Below are 27864 nucleotides of genomic sequence, written 5' to 3'. Positions count from 1 at the left end.
GAAAGGCAAATTCGTTAGACCCCTGATAGCAGTGCTTGATTCACTTCTTCTTCATGTGTATACATTGCTCAGAGTGTCCCAGGGACCATTTCCAACCAGTTCTACTTTGGGTCTTTTGACAATCCATTTGTTACTGGTCTGTTCTTCTTTGTTTACCAGGGGAAAGTAGCTCAGACAGCCTGCATGTCGGCCTGCAAGCACCTTTCTACATCCCTAACGCAAATGCTGCTGGACAGTGACTTAAAACAAATAAGCATGGGCGCCATACAGCAGTTCAACTTGGACGTCATACAATGTGAATGTAAGTCATGCATTCAGACAAAGCAGAAATGTGTTTCTTGGTGTCAGAATTGTGTGCATGTCAGAAATGTGTACTCTTGTTCTTATGTTAAGATATGCACGTGTAACTCCCAAACCGTATAAATCACAATGAGAGAAAAAAAATTACGCAAATGTTTCATTGCAATTTTCAGAATGCATGCATTTTCTTTTTCAGCCACATGCTTAGAGTGTTTTTTTAAAGAATGGATTATATACTATAACATTGCTTTACAGTTTTTGCCGATTGAGTAACGCCTGCAGTAGGTGTTAAGCAGTTGGCCCAGAGCCGAAGTTAAGGTCGGTTAATGGGGGTCAGGGCCAATTCCAAGTAGTTCATCCTGCCCCTGGACTGTAATGCCATTATCATTTGTGAGCAGGCAGCTCCCTTGTACTCAACCTCTCCTCTACTGCCGGTGGTTCCAGACGTTTCCAGCCTAAGCCGCAGACTGAGGCGGTGGGCAGCAGTGTATGGTGATGCTGATTCCCAGTATTCCTCTCCAAGCTGTGGTGTTGAGAGTAGTGGGTCCAGGCTGGCACAACTGTCAGAGCCACCCACAGGGAGGGCAGTAGTTTTCAACCCCTCTCCCAATGACTGACACCCTGGTACTTGCAGACCTATATCCATAGCTCTCCCTGCCCCTCTTTCTAGTAGAGTGCCTGAACAGTGGATTCAAAGGAACTGTTACATTGACTTTGAGGCAGGGACAAACATTGCAACAGTGGATAATGCCCACTTATGCACCATTCATTTTGCTATGAGATAACATAGTCCTAAGAGAAGAGTATTATGCCTATCAAAAAATGCCTCGATTGAGGGTATCAAATGTGAACTGGGTATCATATCACTGAACACACAATGCAAGATTGCTAAGGGATTATTTTACATTAGATTAATAAATGGAAGCATTTCATGTGAATCTACTCTTACTAAATATGAGATTATGGTTCAAAATTTACAAATAGGGAATTCGTTATATGAATGGATTTCTGAAGTCAATAGATTTTTTGTGATACAGATTTTGAATATCAGAATACATTACCTTTTTCTGATCATGAGAAAAGGTTGGTTAAATGCGCAAATACATGGAAAAGAGATGATCATATTTCCATATTGGGTAAACAAAGGAAATATATGATATATGTCAAACTACTTTTTCAAGTTAATACCACATGTAAATATATGACAAACCACTTTAATCATAGAGTTAGGAGATTTATCCTATTATTTAGACTGGAGTTACTACCTACGCTTTCCCATACAAGAGCATGGAAGAAAATAGTTTACAATAGGCTCTTATGCTGTCTGTGTGGCTGTGAGGTAGAAACACCCAGACATCTTTTCACAAAATGTATTACATTAAGTGAGGTGCATGTTAAAGACTTTTTAAACTTAAGATATCAAATTGAGAACTACCAGTCAGAGCAAATGTGGAATTTTTTGTATTCAGGTGAAAGTACCATTATGAACTTCACATTATACCATATGTGAATTAAAATTGTCAAAAGGTTAACTCCGATAGGTGATGCATGGTTTTAAGAATGTTCTGTGGTTTTATATCTTTATGATGAATGATATGTATGACTTCTTTTAGATATTTAAACAAAGTTTATGTGTGATTTTATATATGTTTCAGGAATTGCAATTTTTATTTTATTTTGCTGTTATCTTGTCCAACGTTAGCTCTATTATGTGATGTTTTAATTGCTCAAGCTTATCTAGGTATTTCAATTCATTTGATTTGTGTATATTGATTGTGAAAAATCTGAATATTGTGCAAAAATGTAAACGTGTTAAAAGGTTTATTTAACAAATAAGACACAAATAAAAAATAAAAACTTTCAATGCTTAAGCCTATTTCAGCATGCTCTTTTGCTGGACAAAAAACACTGCCTGAATTAGAGGTCCTGAGCTAAAGGACTGTTGAAAATTCAGTGTCTAACCGGCATGCTAGCTCATAGCCTTTGTGAAAATACTTTAATTTTGAACGTGGGAGGCAATATTCAGATCTGTACCTTCTTCTCCTGCTGCTGGGCATGTGGATCCTAACCATAGTCCACCAAGTGTTCGGCTTTTTACCAGGCGATGGTTCAGACCACCAATATTCATGTTTTTCGAAAGGGACAACTAAAGTCTACCTACACCCTTCTAACTCCTCACTTGGGCTCTCCATTGTGCTGCAGTTTGACAGGGCTGCCCATAATGTCCCACTGTGGCCCAACTTTCTTATTTTTCCACCACCACACAAGGAGAGGTTCAGCTGCCATGAAGATTAACCTAAGTCCCATGTGATTGTCCTTGTCTACAACCTCTACCTTCTCCTGTCCCCACTCTGATTGTGAATCCGCACATGCTTGTATCTGAGCACCACACAAATACAAAATACTAGTTTCCCTGGTGTGAAAAGCATCTGCTCGCTGGTGCTGTCTGTGATTGCTGTATGAAATAACCTGTGCTCTGCCACAATGCCAATCTCCAAATGGAGGTGGGGGGCTACTTAAGTGAGGTCTGGAAGAACTGTTACATTCTGTTAAAATGGCTTTTCGAAAAAGTATTACTGTTCTGGCGATCAGATTGAGTTGATTTCGAGATTGGTGATGTGGTATTTGAAAGGAAAACAAATCTAGACCAATGCTAAACTTTGGCCACATTAGGTGCACTTTTGCATTAATAGAATTAAAAAAAGAAATCAAACGGGTAGACCTTGGTACCACAAGCATTAATTGCATTAATAGTTGCAGAGAACAAACAATGTTGAAGATCGGGTGTGGTGCGCTCCTTATGACACAAATGAAACCACCAGGATTATCACTTCCCCCTTTGTCTTGACACACAGACAAATCAACTCAACATATAAAATAGGAAGTTCAAAATTAATGTACTAAAAAGTACATGCATTCAACATTGGTACATTTTTGAGAACATTTATTTAGAAACAGGTTTAATACCCATGAGATTTGAAGAGACAATACATAAAACTCACATTAATATTTAATTATACATATGAATTCCATGTGAGTAGCATACCCTTCAGCATTACTAAACAATTCCTATATAGCTTATATCACATACAAACAATTCATATATGACTTAAATCACAAACATATATCACATTAGGCAAACAAAATCTCAAGAAGTCCAAATTGTGACCATACATTTAGTGGTGTATATTTCTCATCACAGAATCTGAGAGCTTTATATCTCCTTTCTTATAATATTCAGTAGCTATAAAACATAGGAAATCTTATATTTTCTAAATAGATTATATGGGCAAACACAGAGTAATATACGCTATGATTACAGATTAATACCCAACTGCAACCATATCTAGGGTAAGAAAATCACCAAACATACTGATCTAACCAACAATACATCTATATCAGGCTAAAATGAGTTGCATTAATGCTCCTCCATTTCTAATAGTCTTCTTTCTTTTTCCTTATTATTACAGTACCCAGAGATTTTATTGGGATAATGTAAGAGCGGCTGATAACAGGATACAATATCAAATTTGGTTAAATTACTGAATGTTTGCCTTGATAAAGACCTTTAGTCAAGACACGTGTTGACAGGAGTGGGAAACCAGAAGGTGTCTCACCGACTAGTCCCTGGGATCTGCCATCCAGGTGGCCAGGACACGGCCATCGGTTTTGGATCCAGTTCCTGGGGGTGGACCAGTGCAGGAGGATCATCTGGGTGGGGGTCTTCTGGTAGTGGGACACCGGCTGGTGAGACACGGTATCCCCTTCCCTATAACACATTTACCCCATCCTACCAGGATATTTAGGAACTCTATCCGCCCCACCCTTTACAACACAAACACGTTCTCACGGACAGCCTGCTATGAGAGAAAACGGGCTAACACTCGAGCTGTATACCTTACGTGTCCTACTATAATGGTCAAGCAATTGCTGACCATCACACACACCTGACTTCCATTAAGCTTCCGCACACGGATAAAAGGTGGAGCACGAGAGCACACTCTGAGCAAGGCAAAACACACAAGGAAACAGCAGTTCCAAGATGGCAATTTAACGAGAGAAGACAGATGGCAAAACAGAAGTTTGCAAGGAGGGAGTTTCCCTTGACCCTTTGGTTTCATGAGTCCTCGAGATTGGAAAGCGTAAGACCAGGAAAACAGGCTGAAGAATCCTGCATTGTGTGTCGGAGATACCTGGGGCCCTCCCGCATCAATAATCAAGGTAGGGAGAATAACCAGCTTCCCCAGTACTGCCCTTGGCTCCAAGAACTGAGCAGCGTCAGTGAAATCAACACAGCCTGTGAGTTGGGGAGACTGATACAAGACCAGTCTGTGTTGATGCCAAGGTTGCATGCAGCAACATTGTATGGCAAACGCTGTAACGAAAATAGTTTGAAATACGTGCGCTAAAAGATATGTTCACTGCAAGTAAAGTTGAATTGCTGATGAGTGATTGAACTTTGAAACCAAGATACAATACCTTTGACAGAGTTGTCCGGCACCGCGTGTGTGCTCAATCGAAGTTCTCTTTAATGTGTCCAGCTGAAAAGTGAAAGAGTTGCAGAGAATTGGGAATCGAAGTGGTCCTGCGACATGTCAAGCTAAATCCTGCGCGCAGTCGGAAGTCTTCGATGTCGATACAGTAAAGAAAGTTTGTGGCAAAGTAGCTAAAGTTGGACTGAGCCTGACAGAGGGAGATCATTTGTAAGCTGCTTTGTGTGAAGTGGGTCTGAGCCTGGCGGAGGGGGACCCTGGGTGAACAGAAAATCACTGAGAATTTGTACATGTGAAATCCTAAGAATAAAGGAACTTTGATGTTTGTTGTGTTGTATTAGGCCCTCTGAAAAAGGGACTTTGAATGGCAAAGAGACTTTGGCACAGTAGGTCATGATGTTGAAGTTTTGAACTGCACCCTCATACTAGAGAAGCCATAGACTGGGCTTAGCTCAAGTGTGCCACATTGTCCCTTTGCTGAAAACATGGGTCAGGGAAGCCAACGGCTTGAATATCCTGAAATATCATTTCTTGAACACTTCTCCTTTGCATTACATTGTTTCCCACACTTTTTGTATTTAGAAGTAAGGATTGGCAATATGTTTATTAGTATATGCCCTTTTATTTTGACAGACACCACTAGGACAGCGTTATTATTATTTGATGCTCGTAGCTTGTTCTCATCTTTAGATTTAGGATTAGATAGACGTTTTTCAAACCCACTTGAAGTTCAATAAACACCCTTGAACTGTGATCACTTGTGTCTGTCTTATTGTTTGATACCATGCCTTCCTTACACAGGGAACTAAACAGGACACCAGGAATACACAGACATTGAAACAAAACGTTTTGGGAAAACAACAATGTTACTTACAATACCAATTTGAAGAACAGAGACATATATGTTATGATAATTCATATTTTCATTTGTACTTTATATGCTCAGTGAATGTGGATGACAGAAATGGAAGCATTTGACATAAAACTGGATTTATGTGTGCTGAATACGTAGATTAACAAGATTCACTTGAGAAAGTATCCTCATATGTATTTTGTTAATGCACATTAGTGCATTGATGTTAGAGGTAGCGCTCTTGCACATCTATCTTTCTATATATACATTTGTGAAAGTGTGTTTGTATGTTCGAGGTCAGCCTCAGCCCCATAACAGTTGGTTGACTGAAACATTGTCCCAAGGTCAGCATACCAGTTTGGGGTTTACTGGGGATAGTGATATTTGACCAACCCCACCCATTCGACCTGCACAGGGCATGGTCTGGCCCTGTGCTATCAGTATAGGTAGTATCGGGAGATTGATGATTTTGCGATTGTTGGCTCCAGCCCCACAACAGTTGGTAGGCTGACATTTTGGCTGAGGTCGGCATACCAGTCTGGGCTGTACTGGCGATGGTGAAATCTGACCAGCCTCACTCATTCGCCCTGCACCGGGGTGGAACTGGGTCCGGCTGTGTGCTATCAGTTTAGGCGATTTCGGCATATTGCAGAGTTTGCGACTTTTCCAAAAATAGGGAGTTAGGACACAAGGTCAGCATACCAGTATGGGTTGTTCTGACAATAGTGAAATTTGACCAACCCCACCCATTCGCCCTGCACCGGGGTGGAAGGGAGTCCGGCCCTGTGCTATCAGTTTAGGTGATTTCGGTAGATTGACGATTTTGCAATATTCCAAAAATAGGAAGGTATGACACAATAAAACATACACACGGCTGTAGCAGACCCCAGGGTGCATGCCAGCTATAGACATGGGCAACGCCGGGTGGTATCACTAGCATTTTCATAATCCTGTTAAATTAGGTTCATATGCACACCTCATGGACCAGAGGTTTGGATACTTGCTGGGAAGGCAAGTCGCCCCAAGAGCTATGGGTTGGATCCCCATAACCAATGTAATCCTATTGTTCTAAATGTTACTGTACCACTTTTATTATCAAACAACGCAAGCAATAATGATTATTTGGTAAATGTTTAACTGCTGTTTTGAAAAGGCCAGTTCCCCATTGCAAAATTGTAATTTACTACTTTTAGTGTTGTGGACAACTTATTTTTGTCCACATTTTTTACAGTACATAGAATTTGTTTTTTGGCTCACACATCTGATGTCATAATCCTATTAGGAATTAACCTATTGGAGTCTCTAAAGTGAGACCGTCAGACTCTCCAACAAATCTAGACTAGAGCAGCCCCTAAATCCTATGCCTGGGTAAATATGACCACACATTACCAATTCTTCTTTGACTCCCAATTAAACAAAGATTTTACTTTAAAATGTTGGTTCTCACCTACATAGCTCTCTGGCAAATTGGCCATGAATACTTCATCATTTGGCTCAGCTGTTGCATTTGATCAGGTATCCTCTACTAGTGCTCTACAAACTCAATCAACTAACATATCAGAGGAAAATCATTGTGGGTAAGATTGTGTTCATCAGAGGCCCAGCACTTTGAAACAAGCTCATTTGAGAGCTCGGACTTTAACCGGATCATCAAAATGTTGGGAATGCTCTGGAAAAGTAATCTTTTGAGAGGACATCCCGTGTTGCTCTTTGTTTATCCTTAGGTTTTCTGTTAGCATATTCTGGAATACAACTTAATTCCCTGATGTAAAAGAATCCTGCATTACGTTTATTACTTCATCTTCTCCCCTGCTGGCCTTCACTTTGACTGTGTGATGCATACGGCTGGTAAAAAACCCAAATAAATAAAGTAAATATAATGTTCTTGTAGATTGCATGCTCTAACAGAGGCCCCATCTGAGATATTTGTTCCCAGTGACAGCTCCCATCATAAAAACATTGCTCACCATGGGGTGCAATGTGGCTCCATGATGAAACACCTCAGCGCCATTGACTCCACTGATCTTGAAATTACATCAGCTGTCATATATAGAACTGGCACACTGCACACCTCAGTTCCTTTTTCCATTTGCTCAGTGCGCTTTAAAGGAATCTTTCTCTCTCTTTAGAGAAATAATGACTTTTGTTCCATGCCCGGAACCCCTAGAGTCTCTAATTTCAAAGGTTGCTTGGACTTAATCTCGCCATGGAATCTAAGATGTCGCGATGGTCCCATACAATGTTTGTGTTTGGTGTTGGGGTCATGATGTTTTGGTGTGTTGGTCCTATCAGTCCATGAACCTAAAGACACCTCAAGCTAAGTCCTCAGAGGTAGGGTGGGTTTCTGACCTCATTGATTATAAAAGCTCTGAGAAGGGACTGTCTTCTGAGAAAAAACCTAGGAAGAAGAAAAAGTATAAAAAACATTGAAAGAAGTTGGATTATAGGAGCAAGTCACACTACTCTCTTCTTCATCCCCCCATAAAAAGAAATGCTGACACTACAGGTGAGAGGGTGGAGAAAATGATTCATTTAATTCTTCTCTACAGATTCAGGTAAAGTTCCTCACATGCTCTTTTTCATCTGTGTAGTGGGAACTGTTCAAACAAGAGATGTCAAATGTTTTGCAAAGGCTGCAGAATTTATAGCTTCCTCAGCAGCAGTGGTGGATCCAGGGCCACTGTGCCCCTTCCATTGCCGGCACAGACACCTCCAAAAGCAGCAGCAGCATGCCCGAGAGGGTGATCCACCTTCCTACCCCTTGCTGCCACTTGATCCGCTCTCGTCTATAAGGTCAAGAGTCTCTTGATAAAAGTACCCAGATAGCCAGTGCCAGCTGTGGAAGGTGGAAAAGAGTGGTACTCACATTACTTTCTGGTGCCAAAAAGGTATGGGGGTCTTTACCCCATCTCAGACCTGAGTTTCTTGTCTCGGGAGGATAGCTCAAGGGGCAATATGCTCGCCTTGGAAGCAAGATGACACGGAGCAACACCGGTTTGATCCCCGGGTCCGCACTTAGAAAACTCTGGGTATTAAGCGCGTTATAAATAACCTATCATATCATAAGTAACTCAGGAAAGACAAATTCAAGATGCGTTACTCTTCCTCATGTCCTTCAGGCAATATAGTTACAGGATTGGTTGTTTACACTAGATCTCCAAGGCTCTTATTTCCATGTGTCTAACCAGCCAAGGCACAGGAAGCACTTGAGGTTTATTGTAGGAAGTGCCCATTACCAACGTCAGGTTGCCCCTTTTAAGCCTTATTTTCGCATGAGAGTCTTTGTGCTGATTTCGATTGTGGCAGCTCATCTTGGGAGGGTGAGCGTCTGTAGTCCCCAACCTGAACGATTGGCTTATTTCAGCTCATTCTCCTCAGTTGTTGTCCCATCAGCACTATATCCGCAAAATTTTGCACAGCCTAAGCTTCTCCTTAAACTTAGCCACAAGTTAACATCTTGATATTCGCTCCAATTCATTGTAACATTCCTGGAGACTTGCTTGGTCAAGGCTTTTACACCCGAGTACGACGTCAGGAATATCTTTCACATGGTCAACAAGTTCCAGAACAGCCCTTCTCTGCCAGCCTCAACCTTCCTTCTTTTTGGTCTCATGGCATCCTGCATTTTTCTGGTGCTAGAGGTCCTGTTGTGAATGAGGTTGCTCCAATGGCTCCAACAATCTCATTGATCTCAGATTTTAGGCAGCATGACAGACCTTCTCCAGAGCTCAAAATGTGTTGCTCAGGATCTCCTGTGCTGACCCTGACAAGATGCCTTACTGATCGGGAGCCATTTTGGCAACCATGGTCAATGTCACAGTGGGCACAGGCACCTCTTTCAGGGCTAGGGGTGCCAACCTGAGTGATCTCATGGTCAGTGGACTTTGGTCCCTGACAGACTGAAGGTTTCACATTAACCTGTTGGAGCTGTGGGTGATCAGGCTAGCTCTGATAGTCTGCCTTCGTAGGTTGTGGGATAAGAATCCTAATACTGACAGACAGCACAGTGGCATGTACTGCCTCAACAAAATGGTTCAAGTAGGATCACTACCCCAAGCAGGGACGCATGCAGCTGTGATTCTGGTCTTTGGAGAATAATGACTCCCTGATGAAAGCCAATCTTGCTGGGACGGATAACGATAACTTGATGACAGACACTCTGAACAGGCATGGCTCCGTTCCCACAAGTGGGGAGCCTTGCCACGAGGTCCTTCTGACCTTCAGCTCTTCAACCTCTGGCGGACCCTTTTGTCATCATTGCCAAAAGGAACTGTGATCTGTTTTTCTCCAGTGAATTTTTCCTTTTGACTGAGTGTTCTATATTGTCGCAAACCTATGTGCGTTATCTTGGCAACTATGTCTATAAGCCGGAAACAATTGGGGACCTGTCTTTCTGGCTGTACTGCACCAATACCATTAGCATTCGACTGTTCACTGCCTTATGTAATGTTTGGCTGGTAATTGAAACGATGTTGGGCATCTCAATATAAGTAACGAGTGGTTGCTAGTCCAATGAGCCCCTACTGGATCGGTACTGAGTTTTGCCTGGGGAACAACTTCTGTCAAATGGCGATCATAGGGGTTGAATTTGATTGAAATTGCACTTAAATATATGGGACTTAGATTCCCCCTTTCTTCCTCTGCATTAAACTGCAGTATTTAGCTGTTATTCAGCTTCTCTTTTAAGGTAAATAAGGAACACTTGAAGATTAGAAGCCTATAGGTCAATGTGTATGCACAGACATTTGTAGTGAGAAAGAATACATATGAGATATGAATTGAACATAACTGCCTGCAGTTTGATAAGTATTTGTTTTTAGCTAACTGACTTATAGTTGGTTTTCTTATTTATTGTATATGTTTTTAGTTGCATGAGAAAATGAATTGTGTTTAGAGTCAGATTTTATGTAAAATATGTATGTAAATTTTGGTTTAAGATGTGTAAAGTTTAATGTTTAAATTAAATCACATCTATAATAAAAATAATTAAGTTGCCACTTTTTTAGCCTCTGTCGCACCCCTTGAAAGAGGAAGAGAGGTTTCACTACTTAGACCCTAGGAGATCACTCAGATTTGTATACCACCTTTTGTAGCATATGCCGGCACTCTTTTAGGAAGAGCTTTCTCTAAGTAGACATTATTAGGATGGAAAGTTCTATATGTCACAATGGGCTATAGGCTTGCTGGGAAGGACGTTCCAGACACACTCAGGGCTCACTCTGTAAAGGGCCTAGCTGTTTCATTTGCTTTATAGAAGGGTGCCAGGACTGGCTGTATGCCAGGCTACTAATTGGGCATCAGTGCATACTTGTGCAAGACATTTGGATTCCTTATCTGCCAGGATGTCTGTTTTGGCAGGGTGGATTTACAGAATTTCTGGTGTGATTAAGGTTTATAGGGATTGCCTCGACAGCCAAACCATCAACAACCATACCCTTGAAAAAAAAGCATCGACAAAAAACCATCAAATGCATTTAAAAAAAATAATTGTAATGGGGGGTTCCCAACACCCCTTTTTTACCCCAACGTCCCCTTTTTTAACATTTAAAACCCATTTTTGCTAAACGAAACCCTTTACCATTGAACAAAATGCATTCAATGTTTTTTTCGATGCATTTTTTTCAAGGGTATGGTTGTCGATGGTTTGGCTGTCGAGGCAATGACTGGATACCGTAATGAATGATCCTCTCTCTCTTCCCTCTTTCAACTGGTCAGTACTGCTTTGGTAGACCTTCTACAATGAGAATCCATTGGCAATGCGGTCACTTCTCCTCAGGGAAGAATCCCATCACATGAGGCTAGGGAGGTGAGGCCGCTAACCACTAGTACCCAGAGGGGTTGTAACATGCGGAAGGATCTCATGAGGGAGGGACTCCTCTTCTGGGGATAAGGATGAAATTGGGAGGCATAACCTCTGTGAAATCTGTAGAAATGTGCTTTGCGTGTGGAGGTTCAGGATGATGTCAGAGCTCCTGGGGGATGTGTGAAATGTGTGTCCTCCTGGGTTCCAAGGGTGATCGTTGTCAGTTGACTGAAGGGAGCTGGCTGCGTGAGTGTGGCGAATCCAGTGTCTGTGACTGTACGTTTTGTCTTCTTGTACCTGCCTTTCCTGCCTCCTTCATGAACCCCAAGTGTTGGGCAACCAATGGACATTAAAGTGGTGCATACTTACCATAACAGTCCGGCTCTCGTTATTTCACTGGCAACGAGGATATTTGAGGCCAAACGGTCTGGAGCTGCTGAGGTGGGTGCAGCAGAGCAGAGAACAGACACTGCACCCGGTAACATATTCCCCAAACCCAACAGGTCGCAGCGAGTGCTCCATCTACCAGTAATCCAATTCCGGCCATCCCCTATCACAGAGGCCATAGGGCGACCAGGTGTTGGTGTTTTGGTTGGTGCGGGGAGCTGTGTGTACCTGGAGCAGCCTAAGCAGTGGGGCTGAGGAACACCTTTCCATTCCTGTTGTGTGTCGTGTCCCATGGGAGTTCACCTGAATGGCCAGTTGGGCATAAGTGGATTACTGCAGTGAGCCCACAGCTGGCATAAGTGGATAGTTGCAGGGGGCGCTCTCAGCGGCTGCTGCGGGTAGGGCAAACCATTGGGCCGGTCCATGGCATGCGTTTCGTGCCCATCCCTGGTCATCCTGACTGATATGGCCGGTGAGCCCAAGGTGTTAGTTGTTTCCTGGAGACCTCATGGTTTTATGGGCAAGGACATCGGGCTGACAAAGTCCTGCTTGGTGGTTTCCCCAGATGTTCTGTTGTTATGGAAGCATGCTGAACCTCTGAGTGGCGGTTCACTCGCTTTGCCTGAGCTGCCGGGCAGAATGGTGACATTATCGGAGCACACACCCGCAGCATTGGCCCACGTGAAGGGGCGTTGGTGTGTGTGGCTGTTGTCTTATGCATGGTGCGTTGGAGTTCATCCCTCTTGGTATGGTAGCCGAGAGAGTTCTGCGTGCTGGTCCGCGGCCTGGTCATGAAGAGGAGGAGTATACAGTGGGAGAGTCCCGATCCCACAGTAAGAGGAGCCCGGCGGGTGGCCGCAATTCCTGTGTCTGGAGTGCTTTGGATCACGTTTTAGGAGGATTCGTGGATCCTGGAGGGGTGTGACTTTTGTTAGCTGCCACGGGTAGAGGTAGGAGAGTGTTGGGCCTGTTTGTCGGTGCATGTCCATGTTGTGGGCCTGTATTAGTGGGAGAGGTTTAGCTTCCAGGGTGGTTTAGTGGTGTAGGCATCAGGGCCATTGTTGTGCCTTTATGTCAAGTTATGCTGTGGCTTTTCCCCTCTAGGTGCATAGGTTTTTCCCTGGGGTTAGCGTGTTCTCTAGAGGGGATTTGGACATGAGGGTGTGGGGGCGCTGTGTTCTGGCTACAGACACTGTTGCTTATGCTTTTCATTTACAGGTGTTCGTTGTTACCCTGACATGGATGTGGACTAGGGGTGCGGGTTTGGCGTGTCTTAGGTGACCACTGTTTTTAAGAAAAGAAACTATGGTTGTGCAGGTGACAGCCTCTGCGCTCCCAGGAATGTTATATGGACATGAGGGAGTGGGGACACAAAAAAAAGGGGGCACAAGTTTGGTTCTGTACTATGTCTACACCCATTTGATTAGGTTTAGCCAAACCAATTGGTGAAGGATACATGGTGTTTGTTTTGCCATTAAAGTGACGGGTGCAGGGCGTGCTGGGGGCGTAGGAGGCATGCAGTTTTTCCTGCATTTAAGATACATGGCATCAGGATGGCTGTGTTTTGTTTTGAGGCGTTGAGGAGTATGCGAGGTTCAAATCCACATGATGCAGGGGTATGGTGTTGGTGGAGTATGTGTGTACCCAGGACTGCATGATTGCGTGGCGTAAGGGTGGGTTGTTGTGTGTGTTTGGAGGCGTGGTGTGTTCACAAGGTTTATTGGTACATGGTGCATTGGGTCATCCATGTTATGCGTGTGTTTGGAGGAGTTGGTGTTTGTGTTGCAAGGGTGTGTATCCTTTGAACTGTTTACTGTATTGTGATGTGGCAGATTTGCCGGTGTGTCACAAGGGTGTTTATGCTTTGAACTGTTGCTTACTGGATTGTGATGTGGCAGGTTTGCCGGGCGGGTTCTATACTTTGTGTTGTAAGGGTTGGATCCCTTAAAGTTTGGTGCAGTGTAGGCGACGTGGCAGAATTGTTGGGTGGGTTCTGTCTTTCTGAGGTGGCTGTTCAGTCAAGTGCTTTCCTTATACTCTTGGTAACAGTTGTGTTCTGCTATGGGATCCAGGGTATGTTCAGTAGTTTTTGCGGCTGTTAGTTATGGTCAAGTGTATTGAGTGCATTTTATCGGGTTCCTTAGTGTTGGTGTGACTGTTGTTTACAGTCAGGGCGTGTAGGTGTTGTTGAGGAGTTTTCGAAGTTATAGATATGTGGCGAAAGGAGGCGCTGTGTTGTGTTTGTAGGGGTCTGTGGTGTGACTATGCCAGTTGTGCATACGTTTTGTGATGGGCGCTGAGGGGTTGTCATCAATGGCATCCTTGTGGGATATTTTTAGCTTGTCACAGTAGTTGTGTTTGACAGAGGCAAAGTGGTGGTGACTATTGGGGTTGGTATGGTGTTAATTCTGGGGGTTGCAGGTTTTTTGTCAACATGTGACATTACGGGTATGGTTGAATGTCCGACTGGATTTTGATTGTTGTGTTGTTTGTTCGCAGTTATGCGAGCTCGGTCAATGCTCAGGTGTGGCAGGCCTGTGACTCAGAGTGGAAGGAGTCTCGGTTTTATTTTGGCGGCCAGGCTGGTTGGGTAGTTAGAATGCTGTTGCTGAGCATGGTTTGTGCTCGGGCGTGGCAGGCCCGAGGTCCTGGGGGGCAGCCCAGGACAGGCGGAGTACAGTTCTTTTGTTTTTGGTCGTTGTGGTGTTCCTGTCGGTCGGTTTGGTGTAGTGGGCGTCAGTGTGTCCTTTTTCTAATTCGATGGGCATATCGTCTAGTTCTGCGTTGTGTATGGAGGGAGTGGAGTTGTGGGTTCTGATCTGGGATTTTGCTGACAATTAGATTTATTGTGACCCTTTGTTGGTCTGCACCTTTGGTTAAAGGGTGTTGGGTCCTGGCATTTTTGAAGGGATCCAGGTTTGGTTGTTGCGTTGGCTACTTTTGTTCTCTCCCATGGGCTTTAATGTATTTTCCTGCCATGTTGACCGCTTGGTGGGAAACCTCTGGAGTGTGTATGGTGTTTCTACGGAAAGAGGTGTATGGTTGTGCTGGTCATTACTTCCATTTGTCCCTGTTGTGTGTGTATTGTAACGGAGGGAGCAGTGTAGTAATGTGCTTTGCGTGTGGAGTTTCTGTATGATGTCAGAGCTCCTGGGGGATGTGTGGAATGTGGGTCCTCCTGGGTTCCAAGTGTGACCGTTGTCAGTTGACTGAAGGGCTGCATGGGTGTGGGGAATCCAGTGTCTGTGACTGTATGTCTTGTCTTTGTGTACCTGCCTTTCCTGCCTCCTTCATGAACCCCAAGTGTTGGGCAACCAATGGACATTAAAGTGGTGAATACTTACCATAGCGGTCCGGCTATCGTTATTTCAAAATCCCACCACGCCCAAATCCTATCCACATAAGCTCTCCGAAACTATGTTTTATTGTGAAATATCAAACCCATCTGATGACAAAAGTACTGAGACAAAGAAGCACTCAAAAACGCTACATTTGAGACGGTCAAAAGCTAGAACAGCTGCTGTCAATTGGAAGGACCTTACGCTGTGTCCTTCCCTGATATTTAAACTGAAAAGCAAAGATGGACTGTGTTCTTCGTCATGACCAGAGGGAGACCCAGGCGACCGAGGAGGCCACATTGAAGCCTGGAGAGCTGGTGCAAGGCTTTGGGATATGGCCGCAAGACTTTTTTCCAAGGCTGAGAAGAGAAATAGCGGGACACCCGAGAAAAAGCTTGTGAGTCGGTTAGCAACCGGCATGATAGACTTGCTGAGACTGAGAGGTGGTGGCATGACCTGTAGTGGGTGAACCGTTCAGTACATCAACAGTGCCTTCTGTAGCCTACTGCAAAACCGCATAGGTGACTATCCAGAGAGAGTGAGAGACCACAGTGGAGGCGTAACCTGTCATGCTGGGACCAAGGAGTCTGAAAGCTATGCTGAAGTGGTCCACCCTAACTCAAGGTGGAGAGAGGTGAGATGCGGAGAACAACAAATGGAAGAAGTTGAACTAAGATTTTGGACTCACGACCCTGAGTTCCCAGTGAGAACACATAAAAGTCTGGGAAGGGACCAGGAAGTCAGGAAGTTACGAGACTGTAAACCATAAAGAACACGAGAAAACCGTAACCCATTTTGTGATACAGTTCCCAGGCCAGTTCCACAAAAGGGTGGTGCTGAAACATTTAGAGGGACTCCAGGAACAGCTTCATCATCCCAGTGGGGGCAGATCAAGAATTGTACAAAACCTAAGGATTGTGAAAACCTCCCTAAGGGAGGTACAAAGCTTATTGAGGACTGTGAGAGACATTGGGGAACCATCTAGGAGAAGGGAGTCGGTCTCCTAGATCCAGGATTACGAACAGTAGATAGACTTTATGGTGTTCTGTTGTAGTTACAGGGATAGAGTAGGAGGCTTTGTGACCGGAACAGTGCCTTTTTGTTTCGACTCGCAACAGAGTTCCAGAGCACCCGCATTCTTTAGTTTAGGTAGAGAAATCCCGTAAGAGCAAGAGATATATAGGTTTTATTTATTATTTAATCAAATTCTACTGCAACCTCTATGACGCCAATTGATCAGTCCCTTCATTCCTTGTTGCCACATAGGGTGCAATCTGTTAGAAGAACAAGCTACTTTTAGGGATGGTCTTTCTTAAGGATTCCCGTACCACTGAATCCGCATCGCTCTCCCATCCTGCCCTACATGTGGGGAATCCATTCTATTTCCAATTTTGTGACTTCCTTAGCTACAGAGCATGGGATTAAAACAGGGGAACTGAGGTCACGGGGCATAGTGCATCTTGTATATATGCCTTCTGGTGTCACTTCAAGAGCAAGGGAGTGGATGGCAATGAGGCGAATCAGCCTGGATCCGCACTCTGCCTGCTGCTGAGCAAAGTTTCTCTGATGGCAGCTTACGCTTTAAACAAATATCTAAGATGTGGAATCTGTGAGAGGGGAATCCCTTAGAATGAATACAGAAGTTAAGTCATTTCTTCTTCTAGGGGCTTGCAGTATCACATTCCATTCTGGGACCAATCTACTTTTAGTGCGGTTTAGCTATTGCATTCCACTATGGCCATCTTACGTCTGCTTTTGTTCAGTGGGTCAGCTGTGGCTAGCCTATGGTAAGCAAGATCCTTTAACAGCCTTGCCCTGACCACAGCCACCAGGGTTCTGGGTTTGAATAATTGCAGACACTGTTGTGCCTGCACGTGTGAGCTGTGTCAGGAATGAACATTGGTGGAATGTTTTCATGCATATAAGCACTCAGGCACACGTCATTGCCAGAATTGCATATTTTTTCTATTTTAGTGTTTTAAGTAACCTATTTATACTCTTAGTCCTGGGTTTGCTACAATACTCATTCCAACAAGTATGGCTTGCCACTGTTCATTGTTCCACCTCTCACACACTGTGACCAAAGTGAGGGAAATCTGTCAAACTAGGTAATGATCATTGTTTTGTCCATCTCTAGTAGAATGTAGGTGAGAATTACCTATATAGAAAGTCACGTTTCCAAGTTGCTAATCATGTGGTCCCCTACTAAAGTCGACAGGTGACTCCATGTCATTGGGGACTTGTCCATGTCTTAGTCCTGGGCATTTTATCCATCAATTGGAAAATAGTTATAGTCTTGGTTCTCTTCCTTTAAATATATTGGACTTTAAAAGCACAGCCTAGGATTGGAATATGGTTTCAATTGCATGGAGTTGTCTAATGTTACAAATGGCACTAATAATTCTCGTAGTCTCCCAGAATATTCCAGGGTTTTTATTTTTAAACCTCATGGAATGTGCAGATTATTCAATCTTAAAATGTTCAGATTGTTCAATCATATTATGTTCCGATTGTTGAATGCAACTCACCAGGCTGGAGAAGTGGGTAGGCATACTATTGGTTGTCCCTGTCTTGTCTCCTGTGGGGTGGCATCTCCCTCTCCCAGGCATCCCTAAATCCTAGGCTAATTTTGCAAATGATTCAGAACCCCTTAGGAATCTGATTAGGGTGAGGATTTACAGGCTGAAGGCTTACCAGTCTTCTCCCTCAGACATGTCTTAGGGATACCCTAACACTGCAAAGGTCTTTCCCTGGTCTTAAAAGTTGATTGTGTCAAAACAGATGCTCTATTCCTTGTAGTCTTTTGCCCAGTCCCTCTCTCTCCTGTACCTTGTCTTCGCCCTCCTTTCATTCTCCCACCATCTCCTCTACCTTCTTACTCCTTTCAGTCTTTATTATTCTCCTCTCCCTTCCTATCTTCTTCCCTTCCCGTTCTCCTATCTCTCTCTTTTGTCCATCTGGTCTTCACAAACTCTCTCTCATATTCTCCTCTAACCTCTTTCTTACCCCTCTCCTTACCTTTCACTGCACCACTCTTCTCCCTTCTGACTACGCCCATCACTGCACCCCTATCCTCACAAGTCACTACACCTGTGTTCTCACCTCTCACTACAACTGTCTCCTCACCTTTCACAACACCCCTCCGCTCTCTGCTACTCACACCGAGCATTCACCAAATACAGCCAGCACGGTTGCTTTAGTTATTTATTTGTTCATTTGTATGGCGCACCAAACCCTAAGGTATCTGGGCGCATTGCATAAGTTACATTAGAATTTGCATGACAGACAGGTTACAGTTCAGTGCATAACAGTTATTACAGGCAAATTGACATGATTAATTGACTTGCAGACACAGTGACTTCAAACAGAATGAATAGCAGACACACATCGTTGATCCTGTTCAGTGAAGCTTATGACCTTTTTTGAGTGAAGAGCCAGGTTTTTACATTTTTCCTAACGCTCCAGAAAGATGGTTCTGCTCTTATTGCTAAAGGCATAGAGTTCCATAGTTTAGCCGCTAAGACAGGAAAACTGTTGCCCCCAGCTTTTTGTAGCTTAAATCTAGGTACTTTGAGGCAATGTGTGTGTGAGGATTGTGTGGGTCTGTCAGATTGATTTCTTGTAAATTTGCAAGCAAGGTATTTAGGAGCTGAGTTAGAGAGACATGAGTCCGTGCCAAGGTTTTGAATGCAATTCCGTCTTGGACAGGCAGCCAGTGGGCGTTTCGTTTTGCTGCTGATATGTGGTGGGTTCATGTGATATTGAGGGCAGTTCTCAAAGCATTACTTTGAACAATTTGTAGTTTCTTCACATTGCGTTTGTTAGTTCCTAGGTACAGAGCATTACACTAATCTAGCTTGGTGAGTATAAGGGATCTTGCTAGTGTAGTGCAAATTTCTGTAGTTAGGAACGGTGTGCAGGCATTGATCAATTTGCACGTGTAAGCTGTAGCAGAGGCGGTTGTATTGATTTGTCTGTTAAGGGTGAGTGATGAGTCAAGATAAATTCCAAGAGTTTTCACATCGTTGGAGATGTCTATGCCACCTATTTTGAAGGATTTGAATTGAATGTCTAATTTCTTCAGTTTGGTTTGGGAGCCGATAAGGAGTAGCCCTGTCTTGTCGTCGTTAAGGCCATCCATGCTTGAATAGTTGGGTACATTCCATTGAGCAGTTTCGTGTCAGTATCATAGTCTCCTGCGATGGGGATGAGGATTTGGGTGTCATCTGCATAGTTAGTATAGGTGACACCCAAATTGTCTAATTTGTCGAAAAAGGGATTGGTAAAGATATTATATAATGTTTGGGAAACACAAGAGCCCTGAGGAACTCTGCAGGTGACAGGGGCCGGCTCGGGCGATGCAGTCGGTGTAAAAACCCTCATAGTTCTGTTGTACAGAAAACATTGTATCCATGGGGTTGCTCTGGCAGAGAAGCGGGCTGCCGATGACAGGTGTTTGCATGGGACTTTGCAATTGACTAAATCAAAGGCTGCAGATCCAGTAATAGAAGGAGGGCTAAATTGACTTTAACTTTTACATAGTCCATTTGTGAGTCTATCAAGGCTGATTAAGTGCACTGACCTGGTCTAAAGCCTGATTGTCGCAGTCCAAGGAGATTGTTTGATTCAAGGTGTTCCTGAATTTGTAAGTATGCGGCCCTGTCTAGGATTTTCAGAAGGAACGGTACTGTGGTTATAGGTCTGTAGTTGTTTGGGTTGTTAGGATCTAGGCTGGCTTTTTTCAATTGTGGGAGGACCCAGGCATCTTTCAAGTTGGTTAGGACCGTATTTGCTTCAAAGGATGCATTTATTAAGGTAGTGATGAAAGGCGAGAGATCCTTTACTGCCTCTTTGATGATTGTCGCCGGGCAGATGTCCCCTTGACACCTTGAAAGTTTGAGCTGGATAGTATACCCTCTACTTCGCTGGTGGATACATGAACTCAAATGGTTTGCAAGAGTTTGATAGAGAAACCTGGGACTCAGGGAAGGGAATGGTATGGCAGCCTGCAGGCTACGTTTTTTAGTCTCAATTTTGGTTTGTAGGAGAGAGATATTGTCAAGCAGTGCTTTTTGTATGTTAGTACACCAAATCGCATCTTTGGTGCAGGTTTCTAGTGGATGTTATGGGGATTCTAGTTGCCTAAGGACGATGAATAGTTATTTTGTTCCAGAGTTAGCTTGTGTAATTCTGTTGTTTTCGGTGTCGCTATTAGTCTGGAGAATAGCGGTTTTATAACTCTTAGAGATTTCGTCGAATTTTTCTTTACTCAGGTCAGAGGGCTGGTTTATCCAGTTTGCTTCAGCACTTCTTTTTTCATTGCGTAAGGTTTTGAGGTAAGGTGTAAACCAAGTGTTTATGTGGGCACGTGGCTTGGCCTTTTGCATTTTTAAAGGCGCTACTTTGTCAATGGCTAGTCGTAGAGTGAGGTTATACAGCTCCACTAAGGAAGAAGGTTCTATGTTGGTATGATTGAGGTGCTTAGTAATCGGTTGTAGTATTGGTAGTAATTTCTTAAGAGTGATATTGCGGTTACTTCTGGTGAGAGCTGGAGGTGCCAGTGAATTCCTGGAAACAGGTCTGGGGAAGTCTTGGATGGTGAAAAATATAATGTGGTGATCCGACAATGCACAAGGTACGTTAGATAAGATCTTGGTATCACAGTTAAGGTCTGCAATCCAGTCCAAGTTCTCCCTTAGTTATGCATGGGTTTGGAGCTGCGGAGCGAGAAGCCTTTTCAGAGATTGTGTTAGCTAAAGCTAGAGCGTTGTCATCATTAGGGTCTTGGAGGCCTAGATTCAGATCTCCCATCAATATCATTTGTGAGCCTTCTTTGGTATTCATAGTGAGAAGTCGAGTAATATCTTCATCGAAGGAGGATATTGGGCCTGGGGATCTGTATATGAGGTGAATCGTTATTGTGCGAGACGCTAAGAGAGGTAATTTGATGGACAGGAGTTCTCTTGAAGGGAATGGTTGGATAGGAAGAGCCCTTAGGCCAATTTGCATTTTCGTGATAAAGGTGACTTCTCCACCTCTGGACATTTCTCCATCTAATCTAAGGATGGTATAGTTTTCTGGGATGGCTAAGGAAAGTGAGGGTCCTGCTGCAGTCTGAAGCCAGGTTTCAGATATTGCTAATAAGTCAAGGACATTAGTCTGTATGAGGTCGGCAATATCTAGCGAGTGTGCTGGCAGGGATCTAGCATTTATGAGCGCTCCCTTGATGAGTGAGGTGTTAGCATTTGGTATTGCTGTAGATAGGGGTGTGTTGCCAGGTGAGGTCAAGTTGCTGTTGTTTTACGGTTGTCTGGAGTATCCATTTTTCTCTTATTAGGCGTAGTTTTAATACTGGTTCTTGTTTTGGGGTTGGTAAATAACAGATGGGTATTCTTTCATCTGGATCCAAGTCTGACGTTTCTTGCGTTTGTGGGGCAAGGTTGGTTGGGTGAAGGCCGAGCGGCATAGAGTTGGATCCATTGGAGTGGAGTAAGTGTGTAGAGACTATTCTGTGCAGTCCCTAGTTTTAGATTTGGTTATGCCCAGTTGCAATGTTGGTAAGAATGTAGTCAGGGTTATGGTGTGAGAAGGTGATAATGGGGAGGCCATTGTTAGAGAGATGCTATTTTTATTGGCCATGAGAATGGTGGCGTTGAATGCTAACTGTATAGAGTGCCTCTCAGAGAGGACCTTGCAGGTAGTAGTCGGGCCCAAAGGTATCCAAAAGATAATTAGATAACAGGATCTGAGAGCGAGCAGCACACACAAAATTGAAGGTATGTGCAAGTACATGAGGTGGTGAGCCTGGTGGTATTAACATGGATAACGGATGGGCTGGATCAGTGAGGCAAGCTTGGCCGTGGTGCTGCCGTGAGCTAGGTATGGTATAGCAGGTATGATCGATCTCGTGCTATTAGTATCAATTGGGCCAAGCGTTAGCTCTGGTACAGAAGATCATTTTTCAAAATATAGCGTGAGGTCCAAGTCTCTGTGTAAGTCAAGTAGTTTCAATAGTATTGTCAAGCAGTTTCTAAGACTTTGTTGTGCAAGTGATTAAGCAGTATGCTAATTCCGGCACTGGAAAGCAATTTCAAAAGTCATTGCATGGGATCTATGATGGGGTAGTGGCGTACCACGTTAGGGAGCACTTTCAATTAGTTAGGCGTGCCAATGGTTAGGCAGTACACTGGCTCAAGTACAGCAAATCAGTTTGATAACACATTTCAAGAGGTCTATGTTAGGGTAGTGGGAAGCAGCGATATGGAGCCCTTGCCTATCATTAGAAGTGTTGAAGAATGGGCAGTGCGCTAACTCCGGCTCAAGAAAACAATTGTAAAAAAATCAATGAATGGAGTGTATGGCAAGGTAATGGCGTACAATGTTAGCAGAGCACTAACTCCGGCGCACGGGTACAATTTTAAAAATAAATCAATGCCTCGAATCTATGGCAAGGTAATGGCATACAATGTTAGCAATGCGCTACAGGAGTATAATTTTAAAAGAAATCAATGCATGGAGGTCTATGGCAAGGTAATGGCGTACAATGTTAACAGAGTGCTGACTCCGGCACAGGGGTACAATTTAAAAAATAAATCAATAGATGGAATCTATGGGAAGGTAATGGCGTACAATGATGGGGATAATTTACAAGCAGTTGGACATGCCAAATGTTAGGTGGTGTGATAGCTCAAGTGCAGGAAATCAGTTTGATAACACATTTTAAGAGGTCTGTGACCAGGTAATGGCACACAGCGATATGAAACACCATCATATAGTTAGAACCGTCAATGATTAGGCAGTGCACTGACTCCCGTAGCCAGATACAAGTAAGGTCACTTATGACTGAGCGTTAGGTGCAAATTACAGGTGCCTTAGTTGTCCGCAGTAAGGATTTAGTTATAGTGTGCAGTAGAATGGCAGGTCGGCTGGTGGCATTTGAGATCTAGACACTGTGACCTAATGCTAGTCACATATAGAGCAACGAGTATATCGGTCAAATGTGGGATATTTCGCTCACGCTTACCGTGACTGCTGGAGTGCTTGTCGTGCACCGCCAACGGGCAGGTGGAATCTATTTAGGGTCCACTGGCGGCAATTATTGTGCGTATCAGTCTTAGAGTGCTTACGATAGGTAGGTGAGGTTGCAGACAGAGCATCAGTGGATTCCATGCAAATGGGAAGCAGTTTTGGGCTCCACGGCTCCAGAGGCCCGGACAGGCACAGAAAAGGCCTTGAGAACGGGCCTTTGGAATGAGGGCCGGCTTCTGCCTACTGGCCAACACGATTGGCTGTAGTAGAGGAAGCTGGCCAATCACTAGGATCCGTGATAGCAACGAGATGCCTCTTAGCGAGGTATTGTGAATGAGGCAGCCATTTTAGAAAACTTTTCTTTCTTGTTTTCCTTTCAGCACGCTCGCCGTGCAAGGCGGGTGACTGGAAACTGCTGCATCAATTACTACTTTCTTTGATGCTACTTTTGTTTTTAATTATTCTTTCCTTGGATTGCCATCTGTGGCTGGAAGTTTCCTGGCTTCCTCGTTACAGACACGCTTAGCGGTCTGTTAGTTTCCACTCCTCGGCGAGTGGGAGGAGTTTGGCTAGTGCAATAATGTGTGTACATAATGGACTCCTTAACCTCCTGCGCAGCGGACGAGTGTAGCGGGCAAGGGCGTCACGCGCCGACGCCATGCCAAACTCCAGCCCTTCTGTGCTCATCCGGGTGCAGGACAGGCCTTAGGGTGAGTTATCTGTGCTTGTCGTGTCCTCGCCTAACATCTTTAACCTGTCACATGCTGAAATACTGGATTGTGCGGAATCTGCCACCAAACTACCTGTCGCTACTCATTGTGTGGCCAGTAAGAAGGATAGCAGTTTGGAAAATGCCTTTCCGTCCCTATCCTGCTTTCTAGTTAACGCCCGCTCCCTGGTGGCCCACACCCAGGATTTCCATAATTCATTGGATGATTTTCAACCAGATTTGACCTTTGTTACCGAAATCCGGCTTTGTGAGCATTCCAGTTCTTCAGTACTTCAATCCCTACCTCCCAATTACAATATTTTACGCTGCAACCACCCCTCTAACTCTCCTGGCGGAGGTGTCACTGTGATTTACAAATCTTCTTTTCAAAAAAGTATTTGACCTATTAAGCATAACCTCAAGATGGAGGCTCTCCTAATTCGTTTGACTGTCTCTGCCTCTTTTATTCTGATAATTTTACTGGTCTATCACTCTCCGGGTTATGATCGTTCCTTTTTTGAAGAATTTTCTTCCTTCGCATCTGAATTACAGCTAAAATATGCCCATTTAGGTATTTCAGGTGATTTTAATCTCCCTGTCAACAAGGCTGATGATCAGTTGATTGCTCAATTCTTGAGTCTATGTTGGACTTAGGCCTAGCCCGATGTGTGCTAGATCCTGTGCATCTGCTTGGCAATACCTTGGATCTGATATTTGCGCCTAAGACTCTAATCTCAGTTTTTCCAGAGTATCCCCATTATTTGGTCCGACCGCCATATTGTGCCCTTCTCTGTTAACATGCCAGCCTTCCCTCTTAAGGCTAAGCAACAGGATATCTGGAAACTCAAATGGCATCTGGTGCCCCTCCAAGATCTAAGTACCCACATTGAGGTCGACTGTGCCGACTTGGATTCCTGCACTCTAGCCTCCCTGACTCAGGTATTTACTAAGGTGGCTGACTGTTTGGCTCCAAAAAAAATGCTAAACATAAGAATCACCCTTCTGAGCTGTGGTACATTGAGGAGCAGAAACTCCTCAAGACTAAGCGCATACAAGCTGAAAGAAAATGGAGGTCTGGCTATAAGCCAGCTGATAAAATCCTACTTCATCAAGCCACCGTCATTTATCAGAAAGCTATCTTCTTGGCCAAGCAGGCTTTCCTAAGGGAGAAACTTGAAGGGGCAATAAACTAGCCTAAAGAGCTATTTGGCATGGTGCGCTCTCTGTCTTGCCCTGCCAAACCCATTCCACTATTGTACTTTATCAATCTCTCTGCGATTCCCTATCCAATTTCTTCATAGATAAAATTATAACTATTCGTGATAAGATCACAGACATCTCCTCTCAGTCAAATGTACACATTCCTTCTTGTCCCGATGCTATCCTGAGCTCAACTTGGTCCAATTTTCCTTCATCTACTACTCAGGACATTTTGATAGCAATCAGTACGCTTAAATTTGCATCACCCTCAAATCCAATTCCTCTAAAAATGCTTAAGGATATCCCGGCTGACACTGCCTCCTGAATAACGACACCAGTCAATGATTCCTTCACGATGGGACTTATCCCCGATGTGTTGAAACATGCCCTAATTGTCCCTCTTCTGAAGAAACCTTCACTTGATCCCTCTTTACTATCCAACTTTCGTCCCATCTTACTTCTCCCACTTCTGTTGAAGTTTTTGGAATCTTTGATCTTTCCTTTACTTAGTTCTTTACTTACATCTTCTGGGTTTTTTGACCCAAATCATTCCGGGTTTCGCCCTGGCTGCGGTACTGAATTGGTTCTTGTCTTGGTACTGGACAATCTAGCACGCCTTGTTGACCAGGGTGGAGTGGGTGCACTGATTCTTCTAGATCTTTCAGCTGCTTTTGATACTGTCGACCACGCCATCCTGATCACTCAGCTATCCCGTGCAGGTCTCTCTGGCCAGGCGCTTGCCTGGTTCTCCTCCTCCTTTCTTTCTGAGCGCTCTGTCTGTTTTCCTTTCTCCTTTCTGCTCTAAACCAGTTCCTCTGACCAAGGAGTTCCGCCTTTATCAGCACTTACTCTGGTTTTGTTCAATGTTTACATCCAGCCACTTGTCGGACTTATCCAATCACTGAGCTTCCTTTGCTACTCCTATGCAGATGACACACAGATTATTGTGCGTCTTGACCTTCTTTTGTCTGAAACAACTGGCAATCTTAGGGGTTACCTTGAGGCTGTGGGGAGGTGGATGTTGGACAAATGGCTTAAGTGAATGCAGAGACAACAGAGGTGCCGGTAGGGGGCTCTACTCCTTCACTTTCCTGGACATCTGACTTCTGGCCACCCACTCTTGGGCCCTGTCCTCTCTCTGTAACTCTGGTGAAAGATCTGGGTGCCAAAATCTCGGCTTCTCTTTCAATGAAGGATCAGGTAGCCTCTATCTGCCAAGCTGGACATTTTAAGCTAAAGACTCTGCGTGAGACTCTTCCTTTAATTCCTTCTCATTTCCATGCGTCAGTAGTATCTGCACTGGTCATGAGTAGTGTCGACTATTGTAACTCTCTCTACCTCACCCAGTCAGCATATCTTATTCGCCGCCTCCAACTCTTACAGAATCTGGCAGCAAGGGCAGCGTTGCATCCCCTGTTTGGCTCACACATGTCACCCTTTCTCTGACAGTTGCACTGGCTCCCCATTGAGAAGCAAATTCTATTCAAATCTCTGTGCATTGTTCACAGAGCTTTTTTATAAAATTGGTGCTGAATATCTTCAGACTAAATTCCGCCCCTATGCTCCCTCGAGAATACTTCACTTTCAAACATCCCTGACCATACAGGTACCGATTGCTAAGCGGTCCCGGTTCGGTTGGCAGGCTTTCTCAGTGGCAGGCACTAAAGCTTGGAACTCTCTTCCGCTCACGTTACGAGCCACTTTTAACCACTTCTCATTCCGTTGGCTGCTGAAGACCTATCTATTCTGATCTGTCTTTCTGCCTTTAGTCCCTATCTGTTGTTTCCTTTAGCACCAAGATGCCTTCGGTTGGATGTTGCGCTTTACAAATTCGTATAACATAACATCCTCTCACACCCTGCGCAGGGATATGGTACCCTGCTCACCCTTCCAGGAATATAGTGCCCTGCTCACTCTTCTGCTACACTCTCTCACTAGTCTCACCCCTCACTTCTCTCCTCACACTCCATTCCTGTACCCCTCTGTACTATCCTTACTGTCTTCCCACTTCCTCTCACTGTACCTACTATCCCCACCCTCCTACTGCTATCTCCCTCACTATTACCTTTGCGCTTACAAACACTCTCTCACTCACTGCTTCGTTCTCACAAACTGGCACCACTCTCTCTCACTACCCATACCTCATCTGTACATGTTCCCCTGATAGGGCCAGGCCTCTGTGAGAACCCAGAGGGAGTCTCACCCGCTAGTGCCCGGAGAGCTCTCTCTCAGGTGGCCAGTGCATGGCCATTGCCTTTGGATCCAGACCTTGGGGGTGGAACAGTATAGGAGGATCACCGGAGTGGGACACCTGATGGCGAGCCGCTGTATCCCCCCCTATAACACCTTTACTTGATCCTATCAGGTAGGATACCTGGAACTATATCTCTCCCCCGCACCACTTCCCTACATGAACACCTTCAAACAGACAGCTTTCTCTGGTAGAAAACAGACTTATACCTGAGCATTGTACCTGACATGTCCCAATACTATGGTCAGGCAAAGTCAGGCAATTACTGTTACAACTCACACCTGACTTCCATTAAGCTTCCCCACATGGATAAAAGGCGGAGCACGAGAGACCACTCTGAGCAAGGCAAAGAACACAAAGGAACAGCGTTTTCCAGACGGCAGCTGACTTATGGGAGAAAGGCGGCAAACCGAGAAGGGAGAGCAAGTAGGGAGATACCCTTGACCTTTCTGGCAAGAAATCATTACTTTCAAGAAACATTCAGATTAGAAGGTCTAAGGCC

General features: G+C 44.3%; 1 protein-coding gene across 4 annotated transcripts in view; it reads left to right on the top strand.

Annotated features, from left to right (window-relative positions):
• EXOC6 (exocyst complex component 6) overlaps positions 1 to 27864 on the top strand; it is a 2769442-nt gene that overhangs the window by 2163405 nt on the left and 578173 nt on the right. For all 4 annotated transcript variants that reach the window (XM_069611363.1, XM_069611365.1, XM_069611364.1 and 1 more), the window contains one exon: positions 160 to 301. In XM_069611363.1, coding sequence (XP_069467464.1) covers positions 160 to 301 — 142 coding nt within the window. The remainder of the gene's footprint in view (positions 1 to 159; positions 302 to 27864) is intronic.

This window comes from Ambystoma mexicanum, chromosome 8 (assembly GCF_040938575.1).
Source record: "Ambystoma mexicanum isolate Mex_15411 chromosome 8, UKY_AmexF1_1, whole genome shotgun sequence".
Lineage (NCBI taxonomy): Eukaryota > Metazoa > Chordata > Amphibia > Caudata > Ambystomatidae > Ambystoma > Ambystoma mexicanum.
The sequence above is the reverse complement of the archived record's forward strand: the minus strand, read 5'-3'. Positions and strand labels throughout refer to the sequence as shown.